The sequence below is a fragment of the Ranitomeya variabilis genome, chromosome 6, assembly GCF_051348905.1.
Source record: "Ranitomeya variabilis isolate aRanVar5 chromosome 6, aRanVar5.hap1, whole genome shotgun sequence".
NCBI lineage: Eukaryota > Metazoa > Chordata > Amphibia > Anura > Dendrobatidae > Ranitomeya > Ranitomeya variabilis.
This window is the reverse complement of record NC_135237.1, coordinates 468,638,730-468,657,363: the sequence shown is the minus strand read 5'-3', so window position 1 is coordinate 468,657,363 and position 18,634 is coordinate 468,638,730. Positions and strand designations below refer to the sequence as shown.

The window sequence follows — 18,634 nt, the reverse complement described above, 5'->3', positions numbered from 1 at the left end:
TTATAGTCTATAAACATGCTGACAATTGGTAAAAAAAATCAAACATGCCCATTCATTGGATCCATATAAAAATGGATAACACTCAGATGTATCTATGAGATCTGTGTGTCATCCAAGTGGTGTCTGTTTTTACCATTTAGTGGGTAAGAGACGATTGGGATTTATGTTTTTGAGCATATTATCAAAATAGGCATATGGTCTAACAACAGATGAAAATTAAATCCTCCCCACTGATGAAGATTGGTCTGATTTTTGGGGTATGGAAAAAAATTGGACACTAGAATGAGCCCTAAGAAGGGTAAATTGTGACCTCTATTTATTTGCACCCTTTGGACTGTCTATGTATCATTTATTGCTGTCTGATCCTTCAAGGACTCAAGTTTACTAGAAACTACTCAGATGTTACTAATTTTGCCTTGTACATCTCTTACGTGGCACTGTATATATATTTCCTTTAGTAGCCTCGCAGGAGGATAAGCCACATACTGTATCACACGCTAACTTTACAGAAGGAACAGAGAATCTAGGAGGTGATTGGGCATCTTGCAAAGGAAATGTTGAATAATTAGGCCCTGTCCATTCTTTTGGAGCATTGTTGCAACCTAAGTTAAATAAGCTCTGAATACTGACCCTAGACCAGACCTCTGACCATATAATGACCCCAAAGCCCCCAAACAAAGACAAGCCTTAGACCAAAGCCCCCAATAACACAGGCCTTTGAATATATGCAGAATTTGGGCAAAGAAATTCCAGAATCACAATATCGATGGCCTCATCTTAATATCAGCTGAAGACCAGATAATACCCAGCAGAGCCGCTGCGTACGCCGTGTGAGTGTATAGAGTAATGTATACAAGGAGGAGGCCGCAATGCTCCGCTGAGGGCTGTGCCCATTCTATTGGCTGATCAGAGCTGGACCCCTATCAATCTGATACTGATCTATCCTAGGAAATGGCCATCAAAACTGTGATCCCGGAAAGCCCTTTAATTATATTTTACGTGCTGTGATCCCATTACGGGCAGTCAGATGTGTTTGGAGACTGGGAAAGTCATGCCCCATGGCTGTACAGCATCCAGTGTGCTGAATACACACTCCAGCTAATCAGTACAAGACTCTGCTAGGACGCTGTGTGGGATTAATGGATATCTGAGCACCAAGTATGGGGTCCAGGCAATTTTTAAGACACAATTATCACTTTTAAGTGGTTGTCCCCTTTCAAAAAAAACATTTCCCTGTAGACTCAGTTACCTTTGAAAAAAGAAGCTGAAGTTTTCTGACCCTCTCCGGATCCAGTGCTGTCTCCATTTCTGCTCCGGACACTGTCAGGCTGCAGTAGTGACCTCACATCAACAGTGCTGCAGCCAATCACTGGGCTCTGTGGCTCTTCTATCTACACTGCAGAGACGCTGAGCTCAGTAGGGCTGTGGACGTGATGTCACCGCTGCAGCTAAACATCAGAGACCGGGATGAATGGTGGAGGAACAGCGCTGGATCCGGGAGGCGCTTACGTGACATTATTATGCCATGTGAACACTGCAGCCAATCAGTATTCCTTCCCCTATGTCTGAGTTTCATCTAAGGGAAGTGAAAGTGTCCATTAGTGACCACTGATTGGCTGCAGCGCTCATGAGATTGCTGGGACACTCATCACCGACATCTCTGGAACAGTACTGATGCGGGACGCCACCATAACTTGTTTACTTATTTATTTTACATGGGATCTACAATATTTAAAAAGTGGAAGTCTAAGAAGCGAACAAACCATTTAAAGGTAACTGAGCCTATGAGAAAGTTTAAAAAAAGGCACAACCCCTTTAAATTAGGACACTAGTAAAGGGTCCAAGGGAAAAAAATCTGAATTCTCCTTCAAAAGATTCTTATAGTGGGTTCCTTATAATGACAGCATCCAGAGGACTGATAGTGACCGGCAGAGTCGCGGGTCCATCTCACACGTACCGACAGATTCTGACTCGGGGTCTCCGCTATTTAGGTCGGTATCAATCACACTAAACTTTATAGAAATGCGGCTTTTTGTTGGGATTTATGCGCATCACATCATAGCCAGAAACAGCAGCAATGTAATATCCAGTGTGACTAATGTAACCAATAACCTCAGTATAACGCTTACAGAAGGCGCTATGTAATGTTTCTGTTCCACTGAAGGTCGTTTCCCTGGATCTTCCCTGGGTCCCGCTGCTCGCCGCCCCGTCTGACCTAATCTCTGACCGTCACTGATCTCCTGCCAGCACTACTGAGCCGCCCACACTAAACATGGCGGCTGGTGACAGCGCTGTCTGTGTGCTGGCCAATCACAGCGTGCGTTTAGAACGAGGCTGATGATTGGAGCGTTGGACGGGGCTTTGCTAATAGCCAATGACAGAGTCACGTTGCGGAAGGTGAGCCCGGGCCGCGGCTGGAGAGGCCCGGACCTGTAGTCGGTGAGTGATGCGGTGTCCGGTGTTCATCCATGTGGGACGGTTCTAACCATGGCGTGTGGGGTGCTCAGGGTCCCGTTCGTCCCGTTCCCGGGCTGCCTGCGGCTGGGTGACTGCTGACGTCACATTCCAGGACTTGCAGGGATGGCCCCGGGGACGGTCACTGCCGGGTCACTGGCGCCTTGTGAATGGCGTCTGTTCATGCAGGTGTCAGTCAGTCAGTGAGCGGCCGTGCAGGCTGCCGCCATTACTCATCCGCTCCCATCATACCCCTGGAGCAGGTACTGGCTTGTGGTGCGGTATATGGCAGGCTGTGTGAATAGCGCCATACAGGACATAGGCTCCGTACCCCTGTGCACCTGGTCTGTACGGCCCAGGGACCCTCACCAGCGGGATCCTGTCACCCAGTGCTGGCGCCACAGCCTACAGGGATATTCTGGTTCCCCCCCATAACCGTGCACGGTCAGATCTGATCTCCAGGGAGTGTGAAGAATTGGGCAGACCTGTAATCCTCATCCAGCTGGGGGTTCCCACCGCCACCACTTATCTATACCTTAAAGAGTTATCCCCATTTTAATTGATGGGTATTGTTGGAAAGTGCTTGTGAATGCAAACAGATTTATATTTTTGTTTACTGCCCATTGTCTAGGTTACCGACCAGACATGCACTGTGCCTGAAAGCTCTTTCCTACAGAGCTTGTAAGCGCTGCACTGAGGCCTGTCAGAGCGCGCTGTCATCACACAATCCCGGCCGGCAGTCTCAGCCGCTGCTCAGCAATCTGCAAGGTTAGCTCTCCTGGAAAGACAACATGGGGCCAACCAGAGGGTTAATATCGTAAATGGGTAAAATTGCAACATCCTTGTAAAAAGAAGCAAGTCTGCAATTTACTCATTAAATATCCTCTCTGTTCTTATTTTTATTGAGAGCAAGAGGATATTTAATAACTTTTACTGCTCGTTGCGTAAGTTACCAGACACCCTGCAGCCTAAAAGGTAACATGTTTCCTAGTCACTGTCTACATCAGGCTGGATTCCTGCGCTTTTATCAGAAAGTACCAACTGTGCAACCATGCTGATGGACGACCACAATGCCCCCAATCATCAGGAGGCCGGGGAGCGGTGTCCTGAAGAAAGAGGATTAGACAGCCCCATTAGTGGCTGGCATCAATGGCAGATCGCCTGCCTACACACTAGATTATGGATTAAATCACTTCTCTATGTAGGAGTCCAGTTTAAAATAGATGTTTTGGTCTCATGCAAATTAGGCTTCCATAACTTATAGTAAAGAGTTTGCACCATATATTGCATGGCTTCTCTTCCTCTTGGTGAAAATCCGGGGCCGTAGTTAGACTTATGCCATAACAAGCCATGAGATCACTGTAATTGTGTTACAGGGGGGTGGTGGGGTGACGGAGCCCACTATGCTTAGATGCAGTGGTTGCTACTGACTGATGCATTAAGGGGTTAAGTACTATGAAATCAGATGTTTTCTTCAATTAGTCCTTTACAGCATGAGGCTCAGTGGTGGTCTCAAAGGCAGTTACTGTTCTTACAGTGCCTTAATGGGGTTATATGACGACTACCACATCCGAGGTGACTGGTGCCACTGACAGTACTAAGCCACGCATTCATCTGTCCTGTTCACTAGAATGGGTAAGTATGGCAGTAAACCTGCGGATCAGCCAGGTATAGCCGCAGGAGAGGGTTCTGGTGCTGTATGTTGACATGACGAAGGTTTCTCTAGGATACAAATTCAGCAGACCCCTCAATGACAAGCGCATTGATAAGAACAAGTATGCTTATGTTCATTGACACAAGCACGAATCCTGCAGTCGGTGAGGAGTTTAAACACAAAAGTGGAATTAAAGTGAGTCTGTCTCCACATTTTACATAGATCTTTTTGACCTGATGAGCCTGGTGTACTTGCTTAGAAAATCCATGTTCGAATGGTGTTATGTTCCTGATATTGAAAGGAACATTATACGATTCTGGCTACAGAGTGAGAGCGCTCAGGGTCAGCGCTCAGCCTGACTTATTAACAAGCAGCAGTCTTCGTCATCTGTACGCTAGAAAATCAGAACCGTTTTCTTAAATTTTTTTGTAATTTTGACTCTGCCTGCCAGGATCCCACCACCTGGATTTCTACCAAGGTCGAGCCCTTTCGGGGACATTAGGAACACTGAAGAGCGACTTTTGACACTATTTTATATTTTGTAAAATCACCAGTCAGAGGCTGCTCTCTTTTTTATTAAAGATTGTAGACAGGTTCTCTCTATTGCCCTCGTGTGAAACTAGTATCATTCAGACGGCCATTTTTTTTTTTAATTCAATGTGCTGGATCCATTTTTGATATTTCAGTTTTTATAATCCACGTGCCATGGTTTTCTCATCAAAAAATCCCCAAGGTTTTTCAAAACTTTTACGTTCGCCTGCTTGGTGAAAATGACACACGGATGACGTTTGAATATTATTCATTTTTCTTCAGTTCATTTTTTGTTCCATGAAAAACAGACAGCGCACATATGAGAATAAAAGTGTGAATGAGGCCTCCAGCATAAATCATTGATACATTTTCCATGACAGGCCGTGTTGCCATGTGTAAGGTTTAACTGCATTTTTAGGTAACTTTTTCTATTTTAGTTTTATATCTCCGTAGGCTTCTTTAGGGAGCCTGAATACAATGCATGTAAAAAATGCAGAATCCCAGCGTTTCTGTACTTAAGTTGAAACTGGTGTTTTACACCAAAAACATCTTAAAAAATAAAAAAATATTGCTGCAAGGCCACCACAGCCAGAGCAGATTGCTATTGAGTACGTTGTTGCTGATCGAGCATTGTTTTTGCACCTGTGGGACTTTAATTCCTATTGGACTTTGTAACTTAGAAGACTCTTAGTCCAGTCACTTGTGGCAAAGCTTCAGTGGGTTTCTGTGCCGGAGAGTCTCGGGATTTTTACAATAGTTTCATTTCCATGTGACCATACAGCCCTTGAAGATGAGGACTGGAGCTAAGCAAGGAAGGCTGGAAGCCGTGGCTTGCCTGTTTGATAGGGATTTCCTGCGTATCTTGCGTCTGTTGAACAGCTGCGGGAGCTCGACATTTTTCGAGCATGTCAAAGTCACTCGGTTAGGACATGAGCATGCTCAGATAACACCTTATTCCAGCACATTTGCTCATCCCTACTAGGGATGGATTTCTGTGGATTGCGGTCTTTTTTTTTTTTTTTTGTAATTTATCCCTTTGGCCACGTACAGTTTATGAAATCTCATTCAATTATATTTTTTTTCTTGCATGAAGCTTTGCCCCAAAATAAATTATTTCCATGTGTTTTCTACAATGTTTTTGATGGCCTGTTCTTAGGAAAATCATCAAAATTAGATTTGTGGTGGTCTGCATCTGAAGTGGTCACAGCAACTTTCCCCTCATTGGTAACCAGGCATTTGGCTGGGACTGCATTGTGACCGGAAAGGAAGGCGACACTCACCAGAAAACTGCACTCACCTGATATTCTTGGCCGATCCCCGGCAAACCCCTTCATCTTAACTCTGTTTCTAAATATAAAGCCGATAAAGTTTTACTTGTGCCATAAAACTGTAATTAATTACCGTTTTCGCTGAGATACAGAAGCGGCCATGTCAGCGACTTACGAGTCTGATATAAGGTAGCCATAAACAAGTTGTAGGAGCAGTTATTTTCTCTGACTTCCCCATACACATGCACGCTTGGCTCAGTCGAGCGTGCATATATCGTCATTTTTGGTACAGAAATAAGCCAGAGAGATGTAGCTGGAGCCCATGTCAGCTAGTGATCAGGTATGTTAAAATCCAGCGTTTTGCATCTGCCTTTAGGAGGGGCACGTCCGAACATCATACACACAGAGTTGGCCGATTCCTCTAAAAGGGGCAGATTTCACCAACTTAGCTCATATCTGAATGGACACTTTAAGGGTATGTGCACACGTTCAGGATTTCTTGCAGAAATTTCCTGACAAAAGCCGGACATTTTCTGCCAGAAATCTGCATGTGTTTTTTGAGCGTTTTTTCCCCAATGCATTAAATAGTGGGAAAAACGCGAAAAATCCGCAAAATTAATGAACATGCTGCTTTTTTTACCGCGATGCATTTCTTTTTTCACGGAAAATTGCAGAATGCATTCTAAATGATTGGATGCATATGTATGCGTTTTTATCACGAAAAAATGCGAAAAAAAACGTGAAAATTCCTGAACGTGTGCACATACTTTCAGGCTCTTGTTGCTGCCACCCAGAAATTTTTGGCATGTGATCTGCTTCTGCCGTACTCCTGTAACCTGTGCTTGGTGGGCCTGAAAAATTGGAATATTCACTAATCGTCCGTGGGAAACCCATGTCTATCAGACAGAGATGAGCAACATGAGTCCGACAAGCCTAATATCGGGGGCCCGTGTGGTCTTCTGTGGCAGCTGGACCAGGGGGCAGTCTTGCTGCATGACCTCCATAGTAGAAGATAGAGGCGCAGATGATGGCCTGCCCCAAAGTGAACGCTGCTCTGGAGGCCTGAATGGGACTCTGGACCTGGGTAGTTGGAATCTTGTTGCTCATCCGTACTGACACATACAACATTTGTAGATATCTTGCGTTTGCCCCTACATCTGACAACAGCACCATGATTTACAAATTGCCCAACTTACAACCAATTTTATGTGCTTGTCTTATTAATTGCTAACAATCTAAAACTTTTTTTTGTGACAAGTTATTGGGGCTGTTTGTAACATGTAATTCTGCGTTGTAGAAGGAACACTTTATGAGAATCTGAGGGTGTATTCACTTTAAGACTTGTCCGATATTCACCAATGCAAGTCTATGGGTCCATGGAAAAATCAGACAGGACTCGGATGCCATCCATGCGCTGTCTGGTTTTCACAGTCTGTTTGAGAATCCTCTTTCATTTTTTTTTTTTTTTTTTATCCATGAAAAACTAATGACACTCTGGCAAAGCTGACACTGACTGATCAAACTGTGAGGAAACTGATCAAAAACACAGATGAAAGTCAGAATTTTTTTTTTTTGTGTACAAAAAAATCACTGATGTGTGAATGAGCCTTTTTGTGGCAGGAGAGACTTTTACCACTACATCCATTCATCTATTAAATTAGAAACCACAGGACAGCGTAATGGCTATGTATGAGCTGTCCATACACGAAGCTTTGGCCCCTGACTGCCATCATTACTGGCTTCCTTATGAACACGGGCCCTCGGATCCATGCACTTTTATATGGGGGTGGAAGCCCTGCGGATTGGTCTAGATGACTTGGGTCCCAGGAGATCTATCCCTAATCCTCAGTGAATGACCAGCAATATAAAATGTGGGGCTGCCATTTCAAGAGGGTTATGCAAGAAATTTAGAGTCTGCCTTTTATTTAACTTTTTTTTACCTGCATCCTGTTTTTTACCAATTGCACGACATATAGATAGCTTTTACATCATCGAGGGTGAAATACCTGAGAATTGTATTTTGACTTTTTTTTTAATCTCTTTAGGTATTCTGTGCATATGGCATAAAGACATCATCTGAATATGAGCGGGGAGCCTGATGCATTAGCGGTTGTCAATCAACTGCGAGACTTGGCTTCGGATCCTTTAAACCGCCGAGCCATTGTACAAGACCAAGGCTGCCTGCCGGGCCTCATCCTATTCCTCGACCATCCCAGTCCTCCAGTTGTTTACTCCGCTCTTCTGGTGAGTGCAAAAACTGTGGCCCTGATTCATCAAGAACGGCCTTTTGTGTGCGCCATCGCAGGAAATGTTCTCCAGCCTGAAATTTTGTGACATTTCAAACACTTTTACGCTACAGATTTTTGCAGAAAACTGATTGTTGAGGGCCTATGTATATGGTTTCTACACTGATAATACCAGTTCCTTTACAATGATACCGAGTGTCATTTCAGGTGCTTTCACACTGCATTCATTGGTCCAGTCCAAATTACCCCTGCAAAACTGGATTCCAGCATATGCACCGATGGGGCCATAGACTATAATGGTGCTGACAGTGAACGAGCGCTCTTTTGTGCCTCCTTTTCGGGCGTACACGCCTCCTGTAGGGGGACGCTCACATGTAGTAGATCACATTTTTCGTTTCCATTTCCAGAAGGTGTATAACCCGAATATGATGCCCAACAGAGCACACGTTCACTCTGTCGCCACCATTATAGTCTATGACCCCCATCAGCGCATATGGCCGTATCCCGTCTTGTGTGGGTCTAGACGAGACCAACGAACAGGTGCCAAAACACAGTGTGAAGCACCCTTAGGCTATGTTCACACTTTGCGGTTTTTGCTGCGGATCCGCAGCGGATTTGCAGCTGCGGCTCCGCAGCCGTTTTCCATGCAGGGTACAGTACAATGTTACGCTATGGAAAACAAAAACCGCTGTGCCCACTTTGCGTTTTTCCGCTTGAAAATCCGCGCGGATTTTCTGCGGAAAAAAAGAAGTAGCATGTCAATTCTTTCTGCGGATTCCGCAGCGGTTTTCCACCTGCACCAATAGGAAAGTGCAGTTGGAAACCCGCAGTGGAATCCGCAGTAGAAACCGCACAAAAAACCGCAGTGAAAACCACCGCGGTTTTGCACTGCGGTTTTTCCAAATCCGCAGCTGAAAAATCCGCAGCAAAAAAAGGAAAGTGTGAACAAGCCCTTAGACTGGAAACTTGTTGGCGCAGGGCTGTCGCCTCTAAAATGTATTTTTAGGCTTTGCATGTAGAATGGTGAAGTTACCTAACATAAGTAAAGTATATTAATAATCTATGCATGCTGCGGTCTATGTGGTGCACACGTTCAGCAGGATCTCTTTTCTGCACCGATAGTCTGCTACATTGTCTCGAGTCCAATTTGTGTAGCTCACACAGGATTGCCTGGACTGGATACAATTTTAACAAACTCCCAGTTGTGACAAGTACTAGTTCACGTTTGCATACCGTAATGCAGTATTTTAACCCCTTCCCGACATTTGACGTACTCTCCCGTCGAGGTGGGGTGGGCCCGTATGACCGCCGACGGGATAGTACGTCATAGCCGATCGGCCGCGCTCACGGGGGGAGCGCGGCCGATCGCGGCCGGGTGTCGGCTGCATATCGCAGCTGACATCCGGCACTATGTGCCAGGAGCGGTCACGGACCGCCCCCGGCACATTAACCCCCGGCACACCGCGATCAAACATGATCGCGATGTGCCGGCGATGCAGGGAAGCATCGCGCAGGGAGAGGGCTCCCTGCGGGCTTCCCTGAGCCCCCCGCAGCAACGCGATGTGATCGCGTTGCTGCGAGGGTCTTACCTCCCTCCCTGCCTGCTCCAGACCCGGATCCAAGATGGCCGCGGATCCGGGTCCTGCAGGGAGGGAGGTGGCTTCACAGAAGCCTGCTCAGAGCAGGCACTGTGAAGCAGCCTGCACTTCAATCAGATCGGTGATCTGTCAGAGTGCTATGCAAACTGGCAGATCACCGATCTGTATTGTCCCCCCCTGGGGCAAAGTAAAAAAGTAAAAAAAAAAATTTCCAAATGTGTAAAAAAAAATAAAAAAAAATATTCCAAAATAATGAAAAAAAAATATATATATTATTCCCATAAATACATTTCTTTATCTAAATTAAAAAAAAAAAACAATAAAAGTACACATATTTAGTATCGCCACGTCCGTAACGACCCAACCTATAAAACTGCCACACTAGTTAACCCCTTCAGTAAACACCGTAAGAAAAAAAAAAAAAAAACGAGGCAAAAAACAACGCTTTATTACCATACCGCCGAACAAAAAGTGGAATAACACGCGATCAAAAAGACTGATATAAATATCCATGGTACCGCTGAAAACGTCATCTTGTCCCGCAAAAAACAAGCCGCCATACAGCATCATCAGCAAAAAAATAAAAAAGTTATAGTCCTGAGAATAAAGCGATACCAAAATAATTATTTTTTCTATAAAATAGTTTTTATCGTATAAAAGCGCCAAAACATAAAAAAAATGATATAAATGAGATATCGCTGTAATCATACTGACCCGACGAATAAAACTGCTTTATCAATTTTACCAAACCCGGAACGGTATAAACGCCTCTCCCAAAAGAAATTCATGAATAGCAGGTTTTTGGTCATTCTGCCTCACAAAAATCGGAATAAAAAGCGATCAAAAACGGTCACATGTCCGAAAATGTTACCAATAAAAACGTCAACTCGTCCCGCAAAAAACAAGACCTCACATGACTCTGTGGAGCAAATGTGGAAAAATTATAGGTCTCAAAATGTGGAGACGCAAAAACTTTTTTGCTATAAAAAGCGTCGCTGGTTTCACACTTCCGTTTTTGTCTGCAGCGTTTTTTGCACAAAAAAACGCATGCGTTTTTTCCCTATATTTAACATTGAAAACGCATGCGGTTTTTTTGTACGCGTTTGGTCGCGTTTTCAAACGCATGCGGTTTTTTTCTGCATGCGTTCATTTTCAGAAATACAACCTGCAGTATTTTCTTGCGTTTAAGCACATGCGTTTGTTTGCGTTAAAAACGCATGCATTTTTATCGAAAAAAACAGAAAACACACTGAAAAGCCACCCACCACCATCAAGGTGATAAAGGGATCCAAACCCTAACCCTAACTCTACCCCTAACCTCACCCCTAACCGTTTAATGAACATTTTCTGACAGTCATAGTGCCACGTATTTCAGTGCCACGTATTTCAGTGCCACGTATTTCAGTGCCACTTATTTCAGTGCCACTTATTTCAGTGCCACGTATTTCAGTGCCACGTATTTCAGTGCCACGTATTTCAGTGCCACGTATTTCAGTGCCACGTATTTCAGTGCCACGTATTTCAGTGCCACGTATTTCAGTGCCACGTGTTTCAGTGCCACGTATTTAAGTGCCACGTATCACGTATTTCAGTGCCACGTATTTCAGTGCCACGTATTTCAGTGCCACGTATTTCAGTGCCACGTATTTCAGTGCCACGTATTTCAGTGCCACGTATTTCAGTGCCACGTATTTCAGTCACGTTTAGGGTTAGGGGTAGGGTTAGGGTTAGGGCTAGGGTTGGAGGTAAAGTTAGGGTTGGGGCTAAAGTTAGGGTTGGGGCTAAAGTTAGGGTTAGGGTTTGGATTACATTTACGTTTGGATTAGGGTTGGGATTAGAATTATGGGTGTGTCAGGGCTAGGGGTGTGGTTAGGGTTACCGTTGGGATTAGGGTTAGGGGTGTGTTTGGGTTAGGGTTTCAGGTAGAATTGGGGGGTTTCCACTGTCCAGGCACATCAGGGGCTCTCCAAGCGCGACATGGCGTCCAATCTCAATTCCAGCCAATTCTGCGTTGAAAAAGTAAAACAGTGCTCCTTCCCTTCCGAGCTCTCCCGTGCGCCCAAAAAGGGGTTTACCCCAACATATGTGTTATCAGCGTACTCGGGACAAATTGAACAACAACTTCTGGGGTCCAAGTTCTCTTGTTATCCTTAGGAAAATAAAAATTTGGGGGGCTAAAAATCATTTTTGTGGGAAAAAAAAGATGTTTTATTTTCACGGCTCTGCATTATAAACTGTAGTGAAACACTTGGGGGTTCAAAGTTCTCACAACACATCTAGATAAGTTCCTTGGGAGGTCTAGTTTCCAATATGGGGTCACTTGTGGGGGGTTTGTACTGTTTGGGTACATCAGGGGCTCTGCAAATGCAACGTGACGGCTGCTGACCAATCCATTTAAGTCTGCATTCCAAATGGCGCTCCTTCCCTTCCGAGCTCTGTCATGCGCCCAAACAGTGGTTCCCCCCCACATATGGGGTATCAGCGTACTCAGGACAAATTGGAAAACAAATTTTGGGGTCCAATTTATTCTGTTACCCTTGTAAAAATACAAAGCTGGGGGCTAAAAAATCATTTTTGAGAAAAAAAAAAAAAATTATTTTCACGGCTCTGCGTTATAATCTGTAGTGAAACACTTGGGGGTTCAAAGCTCTCAAAACACATCTAGATAAGTTCCTTAGGGGGTCTACTTTCCAAAATGGTGTCACTTGTAGGGAGTTTCAATGTTTAGGCACATCAGGGGCTCTCCAAACGCAACATGGCGTCCCATCTCAATTCCAGTCAATTTTGCATTGAAAAGTCAAATGGCGCTCCTTCCCTTCCAAGCTCTGCCATGCGCCCAAACAATGGTTTACACCCACATATGGGGTATCAGCGTACTCAGGACAAATTGCACAACATTTTTTGGGGTCCAATTTCTTCTCTTACCCTTGGGAAAATAAAAAATTGGGGGCGAAAAGATCATTTTTGTGAAAAAATATGATTTTTTATTTTTACGGCTCTGCATTATAAACTTCTGTGAAGCACTTGGTGGGTCAAAGTGCTCACCACACATCTAGATAAGTTCCTTAGGGGGTCTACTTTCCAAAATGGTGTCACTTGTAGGGAGTTTCAATGTTTAGGCACATCAGGGGCTCTCCAAACGCAACATGGCGTCCCATCTCAATTCCAGTCAATTTTGCATTGAAAAGTCAAATGGCGCTCCTTCCCTTCCAAGCTCTGCCATGCGCCTAAACAATGGTTTACACCCACATATGGGGTATCATCGTACTCAGGACAAATTGTACAACAACTTTGGGGGTCCATTTTCTCTTGTTACCCTTGGTAAAATAAAACAAATTGGAGCTGAAATAAATTTTGTGTGAAAAAAAGTTAAATGTTCATTTTTATTTAAACATTCCAAAAATTCCTGTGAAACACCTGAAGGGTTAATAAACTTCTTGAATGTGGTTTTGAGCACCTTGAGGGGTGCAGTTTTTAGAATGGTGTCACACTTGAGTATTTTCTATCATATAGACCCCTCAAAATTACTTCAAATGAGATGTGGTCCCTAAAAAAAAATGGTGTTGTAAAAATGAGAAATTGCTGGTCAACTTTTAACCCTTATAACTCCGTCACAAAAAAAAATTTTGGTTCCAAAATTGTACTGATGTAAAGTAGACATGTGGGAAATGTTACTTATTAAGTATTTTGCGTGACATATGTCTGTGATTTAAGGGCACAAAAATTCAAAGTTGGAAAATTGCAAATTTTCAAAATTTTCGCCAAATTTCCATTTTTTTCACAAATAAACGCAAGTTATATCGAATAAATTTTACCTTTAACATGAAGTACAATATGTCACGAGAAAACAATGTCAGAATCGCCAAGATCCGTCAAAGCGTTCCAGAGTTATAGCCTCATAAAGGGACAGTGGTCAGAATTGTAAAAATTGGCCCGGTCATTAACGTGCAAACCACCCTTGGGGGTGAAGGGGTTAAATCGTGAAGGACTGTGTTCACACCACCGTTTTGTAGTCCAGGTTTAGCAGCATACAATTTTTAGATCATATGCTATTATTTTCAGAAATGTTGTATCCTCCGGTGCAGTTTGTTACAAAATAATGGCCAATCTGGCACCAGACCCCGGCAGAGTGAGTAAAGCACAAATCGCCACCACTGCTCCAGTTTGTAGTTTCTCTCCATGTCGCCGGCACTGCAGACAATCGCTGAGTTCAGCGGCGTGTGCTATCTACATTGGGAGGGTTAGTAAAGCATAGATTATTATTATACTTACCATACTTATGTAGCACCATTAATTGAATAACATGGATAGGCGGTGTACATGCTACTACTGCTTACTGATGGATTTTAGTTAACACATTTTTAACCCAAATTTACATGCATTTAAGTGAAACAATAGCCCTCTGTAGGGGTCAATGTTGTTTGAATGTCAACTCAGCTGAACATTCCTGTCTTTAGAAAAAAGCTAGTGTCGGCCATCAAATGCTTATGGCCACTTTTAGTGTAGTGAAATGGAGCACATGTTACATCTACATCGGTCACAACCGCTGCAGCCAATCACTGGTGATGTAAAAGGCTTCAGTCGCTGATCCCAGTGATTGGCTGCAGCGTTTATGGGCACTGTAAAGTCACTGCTGCAGCAAACACAGGGACAGCGAGGCAGGGATAGCCCTGAAGAGGGTAAGGAGCGGCTCAGTGTATTATTATAGAGCTATACAAGCCTTTTGCAGAATTACATTTTAAAAAGCACATCCCCTCTGACTCTTATCACCTGCTCAGTACTAATGTGCGCTGACCTGCAAGTAAATCACATTGAGTACGGGGTGCAGAGTGTTGTTCCCAGACTAGGACATAAAATGGCACAGTGGGTGCTGGTTGGCACAGCGTAGTAATTGTAGGGAGGGCAGGGGATCATGGCAGGCCATTCATAAGATGTATGTAGAAACTATACTTGGGTCACTATAATCCTTCAGGGCTGTCCTTGAAATCTAGTCCTGGTCTACTAGCCAGTGATTGTGTGTTCAGGGGGGTGTGGGTAAATGCCATAACTGTATGATCAGTGGGGTCTGACGGCTGGGACCCCAGTGATCCTGAACTCGATCAGCCGCAGCACTAATGTCATCCATTCACAGCAGTGCACCGGCTGCAGCCTGCCCCATTTATTTGAAGATTGTTGTTTGCTGAGCTATTGGGTCACAGAGGGTTGCTGCAGGGGAAGAAATAGTGGACGCGTTTAAACTCTATCCTGGCAATGTGTGTACTTTATATTTAAAGGGCTTGTCCACTACTACTCCTCCCGTGCCGGCTCTGTTCCAGCGGTGTCAGCACTCGCTCTCCCCGGGATGCGGTGTTGTGACACGTGATGCCCGACGTCCAATCACTGCTGGCGTCACTGTCTCCGCCTTCGGACAAGCTGAACATGAGGAGGAAGTCTGGGATTAGCTGCAGCCCTGTCTTCCTCTTCATGTTCTGTTCTTATAAAGGCGGAGGCAGTGATGCCAGAGCTGATTGGACGCCGGGCGTCATGTGTCACAACACCGCAGCACAGTCCAGGGAGAGCGAGTTCCGGCATCGGAGGTGAGTATAGGCCTTATTATTTCATTGGGGTCGAACATTTAGTTTAAGAAGGGATTGTCCTAGTAGTGGACTAGACCTTGGGTTGGCGAGAGTCCAAGAAATCGAACCCCAAAGATGAAAATGTTGTGCCATGTCCTAACAATATTCTTATCCTTTGAGACGTGAAAACCCCTTTATCATCATCATGGGTTTTTTTCTTTTAAAGGAGTAAATCAGCAGCTCTAAAGAGTTTACAGTTCTGAAGTGTGTGTGTGTACAGTGCGTTATTGGAGGGAGCCATGCCGGTCACAGGCTGTCCTTATTGTGTGGCCCATATAATGCAGCAGTGTAGAGGCTCCATATACCCGCGTTACACAGGTGCCCACTCACGTGCAGTGGGGAAATGGGGCATTGAGGGTAAATGGTGAGGAGGTACCCTGCTCCGTATACTGTGGTTGTCCCAAGTGTGCAAACTATTTCTTTATTTTTTCTTATGGGGCGAGTACACAGCAGATTTTTTTGTCTTATCTTCTGTTTTGATCTTTGGATTGCTGTGTTGTACAGTAGCCACTGTTTAGATAAGATTCTGCAGCATGAATTGATGAGGTGTCGATTTTTTTTTTATTTTTCTTTTCTATTTTTTTTTTTTTTTCCACTTTTGAAAAATAATCTGATTAGAGTGTGATTAGCATTATCGGATTGATTTTCTCATTGAGAGAGAAACGGTCGTGTGACCTAGCCTTAGATTGATATCCGCAATGGATTTAGCTGCGTCAGCTCTATACAATGGAAGTGCCACGTTGGAAGATGTCCTAGAAGGTAAAGATTCTTCAACAACGGCACAATACACCTCTGAGGGGCTGCAGAACTGTAAAAGTAGAAGACCTGTTTCTGGTCAGTAAATGGTGGGCAGGAATGTCCGCCCCACGCTTCACATTTCAGTGGTTGAGCTGTATTATAAAGATTATAATAAGTTATAGAGCATAATGGAAGCGACCTAATAGTGTAGCGGGATGTGACTTCTAGTGTTTTGTATACAGTACATAATCTAGTATATTATCCATTACTATGTTGCACTGAGTTGCTACCCGTTTTGGATTGTTGCTCTCCTCTTGTTTGTTTTTCTTTAGTAATTTAACTTTTCCCTTTCAATTTCAGGCTTTGCGATATTTAGCAGAATGCCGTGCCAACCGAGAAAAGATGAGCAGCGAATTGGGAATGATGTTGAGCTTGCAAAACATCATTCAGAAGTAAGTGACATCTCGCGAATATCATGTGATGTGTTGTGAGGTGCACATAGTGCAGGGCTTCATAATGGTTATGGTAATATCTTCGCCTCTATAGGTAATTGAAATTTAGCAACCAAATAGATTGAGGAGGCTTTGGTGCAACAAGCACACATCAGTGGGCGACACCGCTAGATCTCTATTACGGCTCATAGACATAAGAAGGATAATATCCCAACACGCTATTGGGGTCTGTGACACAATGCACACTGCTGCATGCTGCACTGACCCTCACACTCCTCCTCAAACCTATGTCAAATCAAGGTAAAAACCTGTGAAGCATGCCACCGAGAATCCAGTCTTTACCACAGAGCGTAGTGTCCCTGCGGGAGCAGCATTTCAGCCATTATATTACTGGCCTGTATGGGAAAATTGCAAGAAAGAAACAATTGCATATGGGGGATCAGTACAAATACCTGCCAGACAAGCAATCTATTGGCCAACAGCTGCCAAAGGTGTAATGCCACCTAAAAGGGGCCATCTTACGACATGTATTTACAGTAGATCCACATGGTATTCCATAGATGTTTCATGGATGCGGGTGCCACCTCTGGGCCTGGCTCAGCTGTGTTCCGCACTCCCATGGCAGGTAATGGAGAGATGCGGCTCATGCATGTCCAAATTTCCTGTATTCCGAGGTCCAGCACCAGTGACATTAGGAAAAGCACCCATCTGGAGATAGGTGGAGGTCTATCATAAGATGACCCCTTTAAATGTTATTCACCTACTCTTCAGTAAGTCATCCAGGCTTTGAGGACTCCTGGGAAAACCTGGCTAACCATACCTTCTAAGGCTGTAATCACTATGATAAGCGAGTATACGCGGTGCTCAGGTTTTCCCCAGCACGCTCGAGTGATCTCCAGTATTTGTTATCTCTCGGAGATATAGTTTTCATCGCCTCAGTTGAATGATTTATGGCTGCCAGATACGCTGAATACATGTGAGGAATGCCTGATTGTTAGGGAATTCCCACATGTATTGAGTATATCTGGAAGCTGTAAGTCATGCTGCTGAGGGGATGAAAACTACAACCCCTGGCAAAAATTATGGAATCACCGGCCTTGGAGGATGTTCATTCAGTTGTTTAATTTTGTAGAAAAAAAGCAGATCACAGACATTGCACAAAACTACAGTCATTTCAAATTACAACTTTCTGGCTTTATATTTTTTTTTTAACCCCTTAATCCCGTATGACGTACTATACCGTCGAGGTGGGGTGGGCCTTAATTCCCGGTGACGGTATAGTACGTCATACGCGATCGGCCGCGCTCACGGGGGGAGCGCGGCCGATCGCGGCCGGGTGTCGGCTGCATATCGCAGCTGACATCCGGCACTATGTGCCAGGAGCGGTCACGGACCGCCCCCGGCACATTAACCCCCGGCACACCGCGATCAAACATGATCGCGGTGTACCGGCGGTACAGGGAAGCATCGCGCAGGGAGGGGGCTCCCTGCGGGCTTCCCTGAGACGATCGGTACAAGGTGATGTACTCACCTCGTACCGAACGTCTTCTCCCTGCAGGCCCCGGATCCAAAATGGCCGAGGGGCTGTATCCGGGTCCTGCAGGGAGCACTTCCGGGTCGGAGCAGGCTGCAGATGAAAGCTGCAGCCTGCACGGCTGTAAGTGAGATCGGAGATCTCACAGAGTGCTGTGCACACTGTGAGATCAGCGATCTGTAATGTCCCCCCCTGGGACAAAGTAAAAAAGTAAAAAAAAAAATTTCCACATGTGTATAAAAAAAAAAAAAAATTCCTAAATAAATAATAATAATAAAAAAAAATATTATTCCCATAAATACATTTCTTTATCTAAAAAAAACAAACAAAAACAATAAAAGTACACATATTTAGTATCGCCGCGTCCGTAACGACCCCACCTATAAAACTGGCCCACTAGTTAACCCCTTCAGTAAACACCGTAAGAAAAAAAAAAAAAAAAAAACGAGGCAAAAAACAACGCTTTATTACCATACCGCCGAACAAAAAGTGGAATAACACGCGATCAAAAAGACGGATATAAATAACCATGTTACCGCTGAAA

At 44.4% G+C, this 18,634-nt stretch overlaps 1 protein-coding gene across 3 annotated transcripts in view; it reads left to right on the top strand.

Moving 5' to 3' along the window:
• Window positions 1-2,299: 2,299 nt before the first annotated feature.
• The window catches only part of ARMC1 (armadillo repeat containing 1), a 48,246-nt gene continuing 31,911 nt past the window's right edge, over window positions 2,300-18,634 (top strand). The window contains exons 1-4 of one of the 3 annotated variants that reach the window (XM_077270583.1): window positions 2,345-2,439; window positions 3,086-3,222; window positions 7,953-8,151; window positions 16,465-16,556. In XM_077270583.1, coding sequence (XP_077126698.1) covers window positions 7,990-8,151; window positions 16,465-16,556 — 254 coding nt within the window. In that variant the 5' untranslated portion in view covers window positions 2,345-2,439; window positions 3,086-3,222; window positions 7,953-7,989. The other 2 variants (XM_077270584.1, XM_077270582.1) reach the window with 2 other exon arrangements.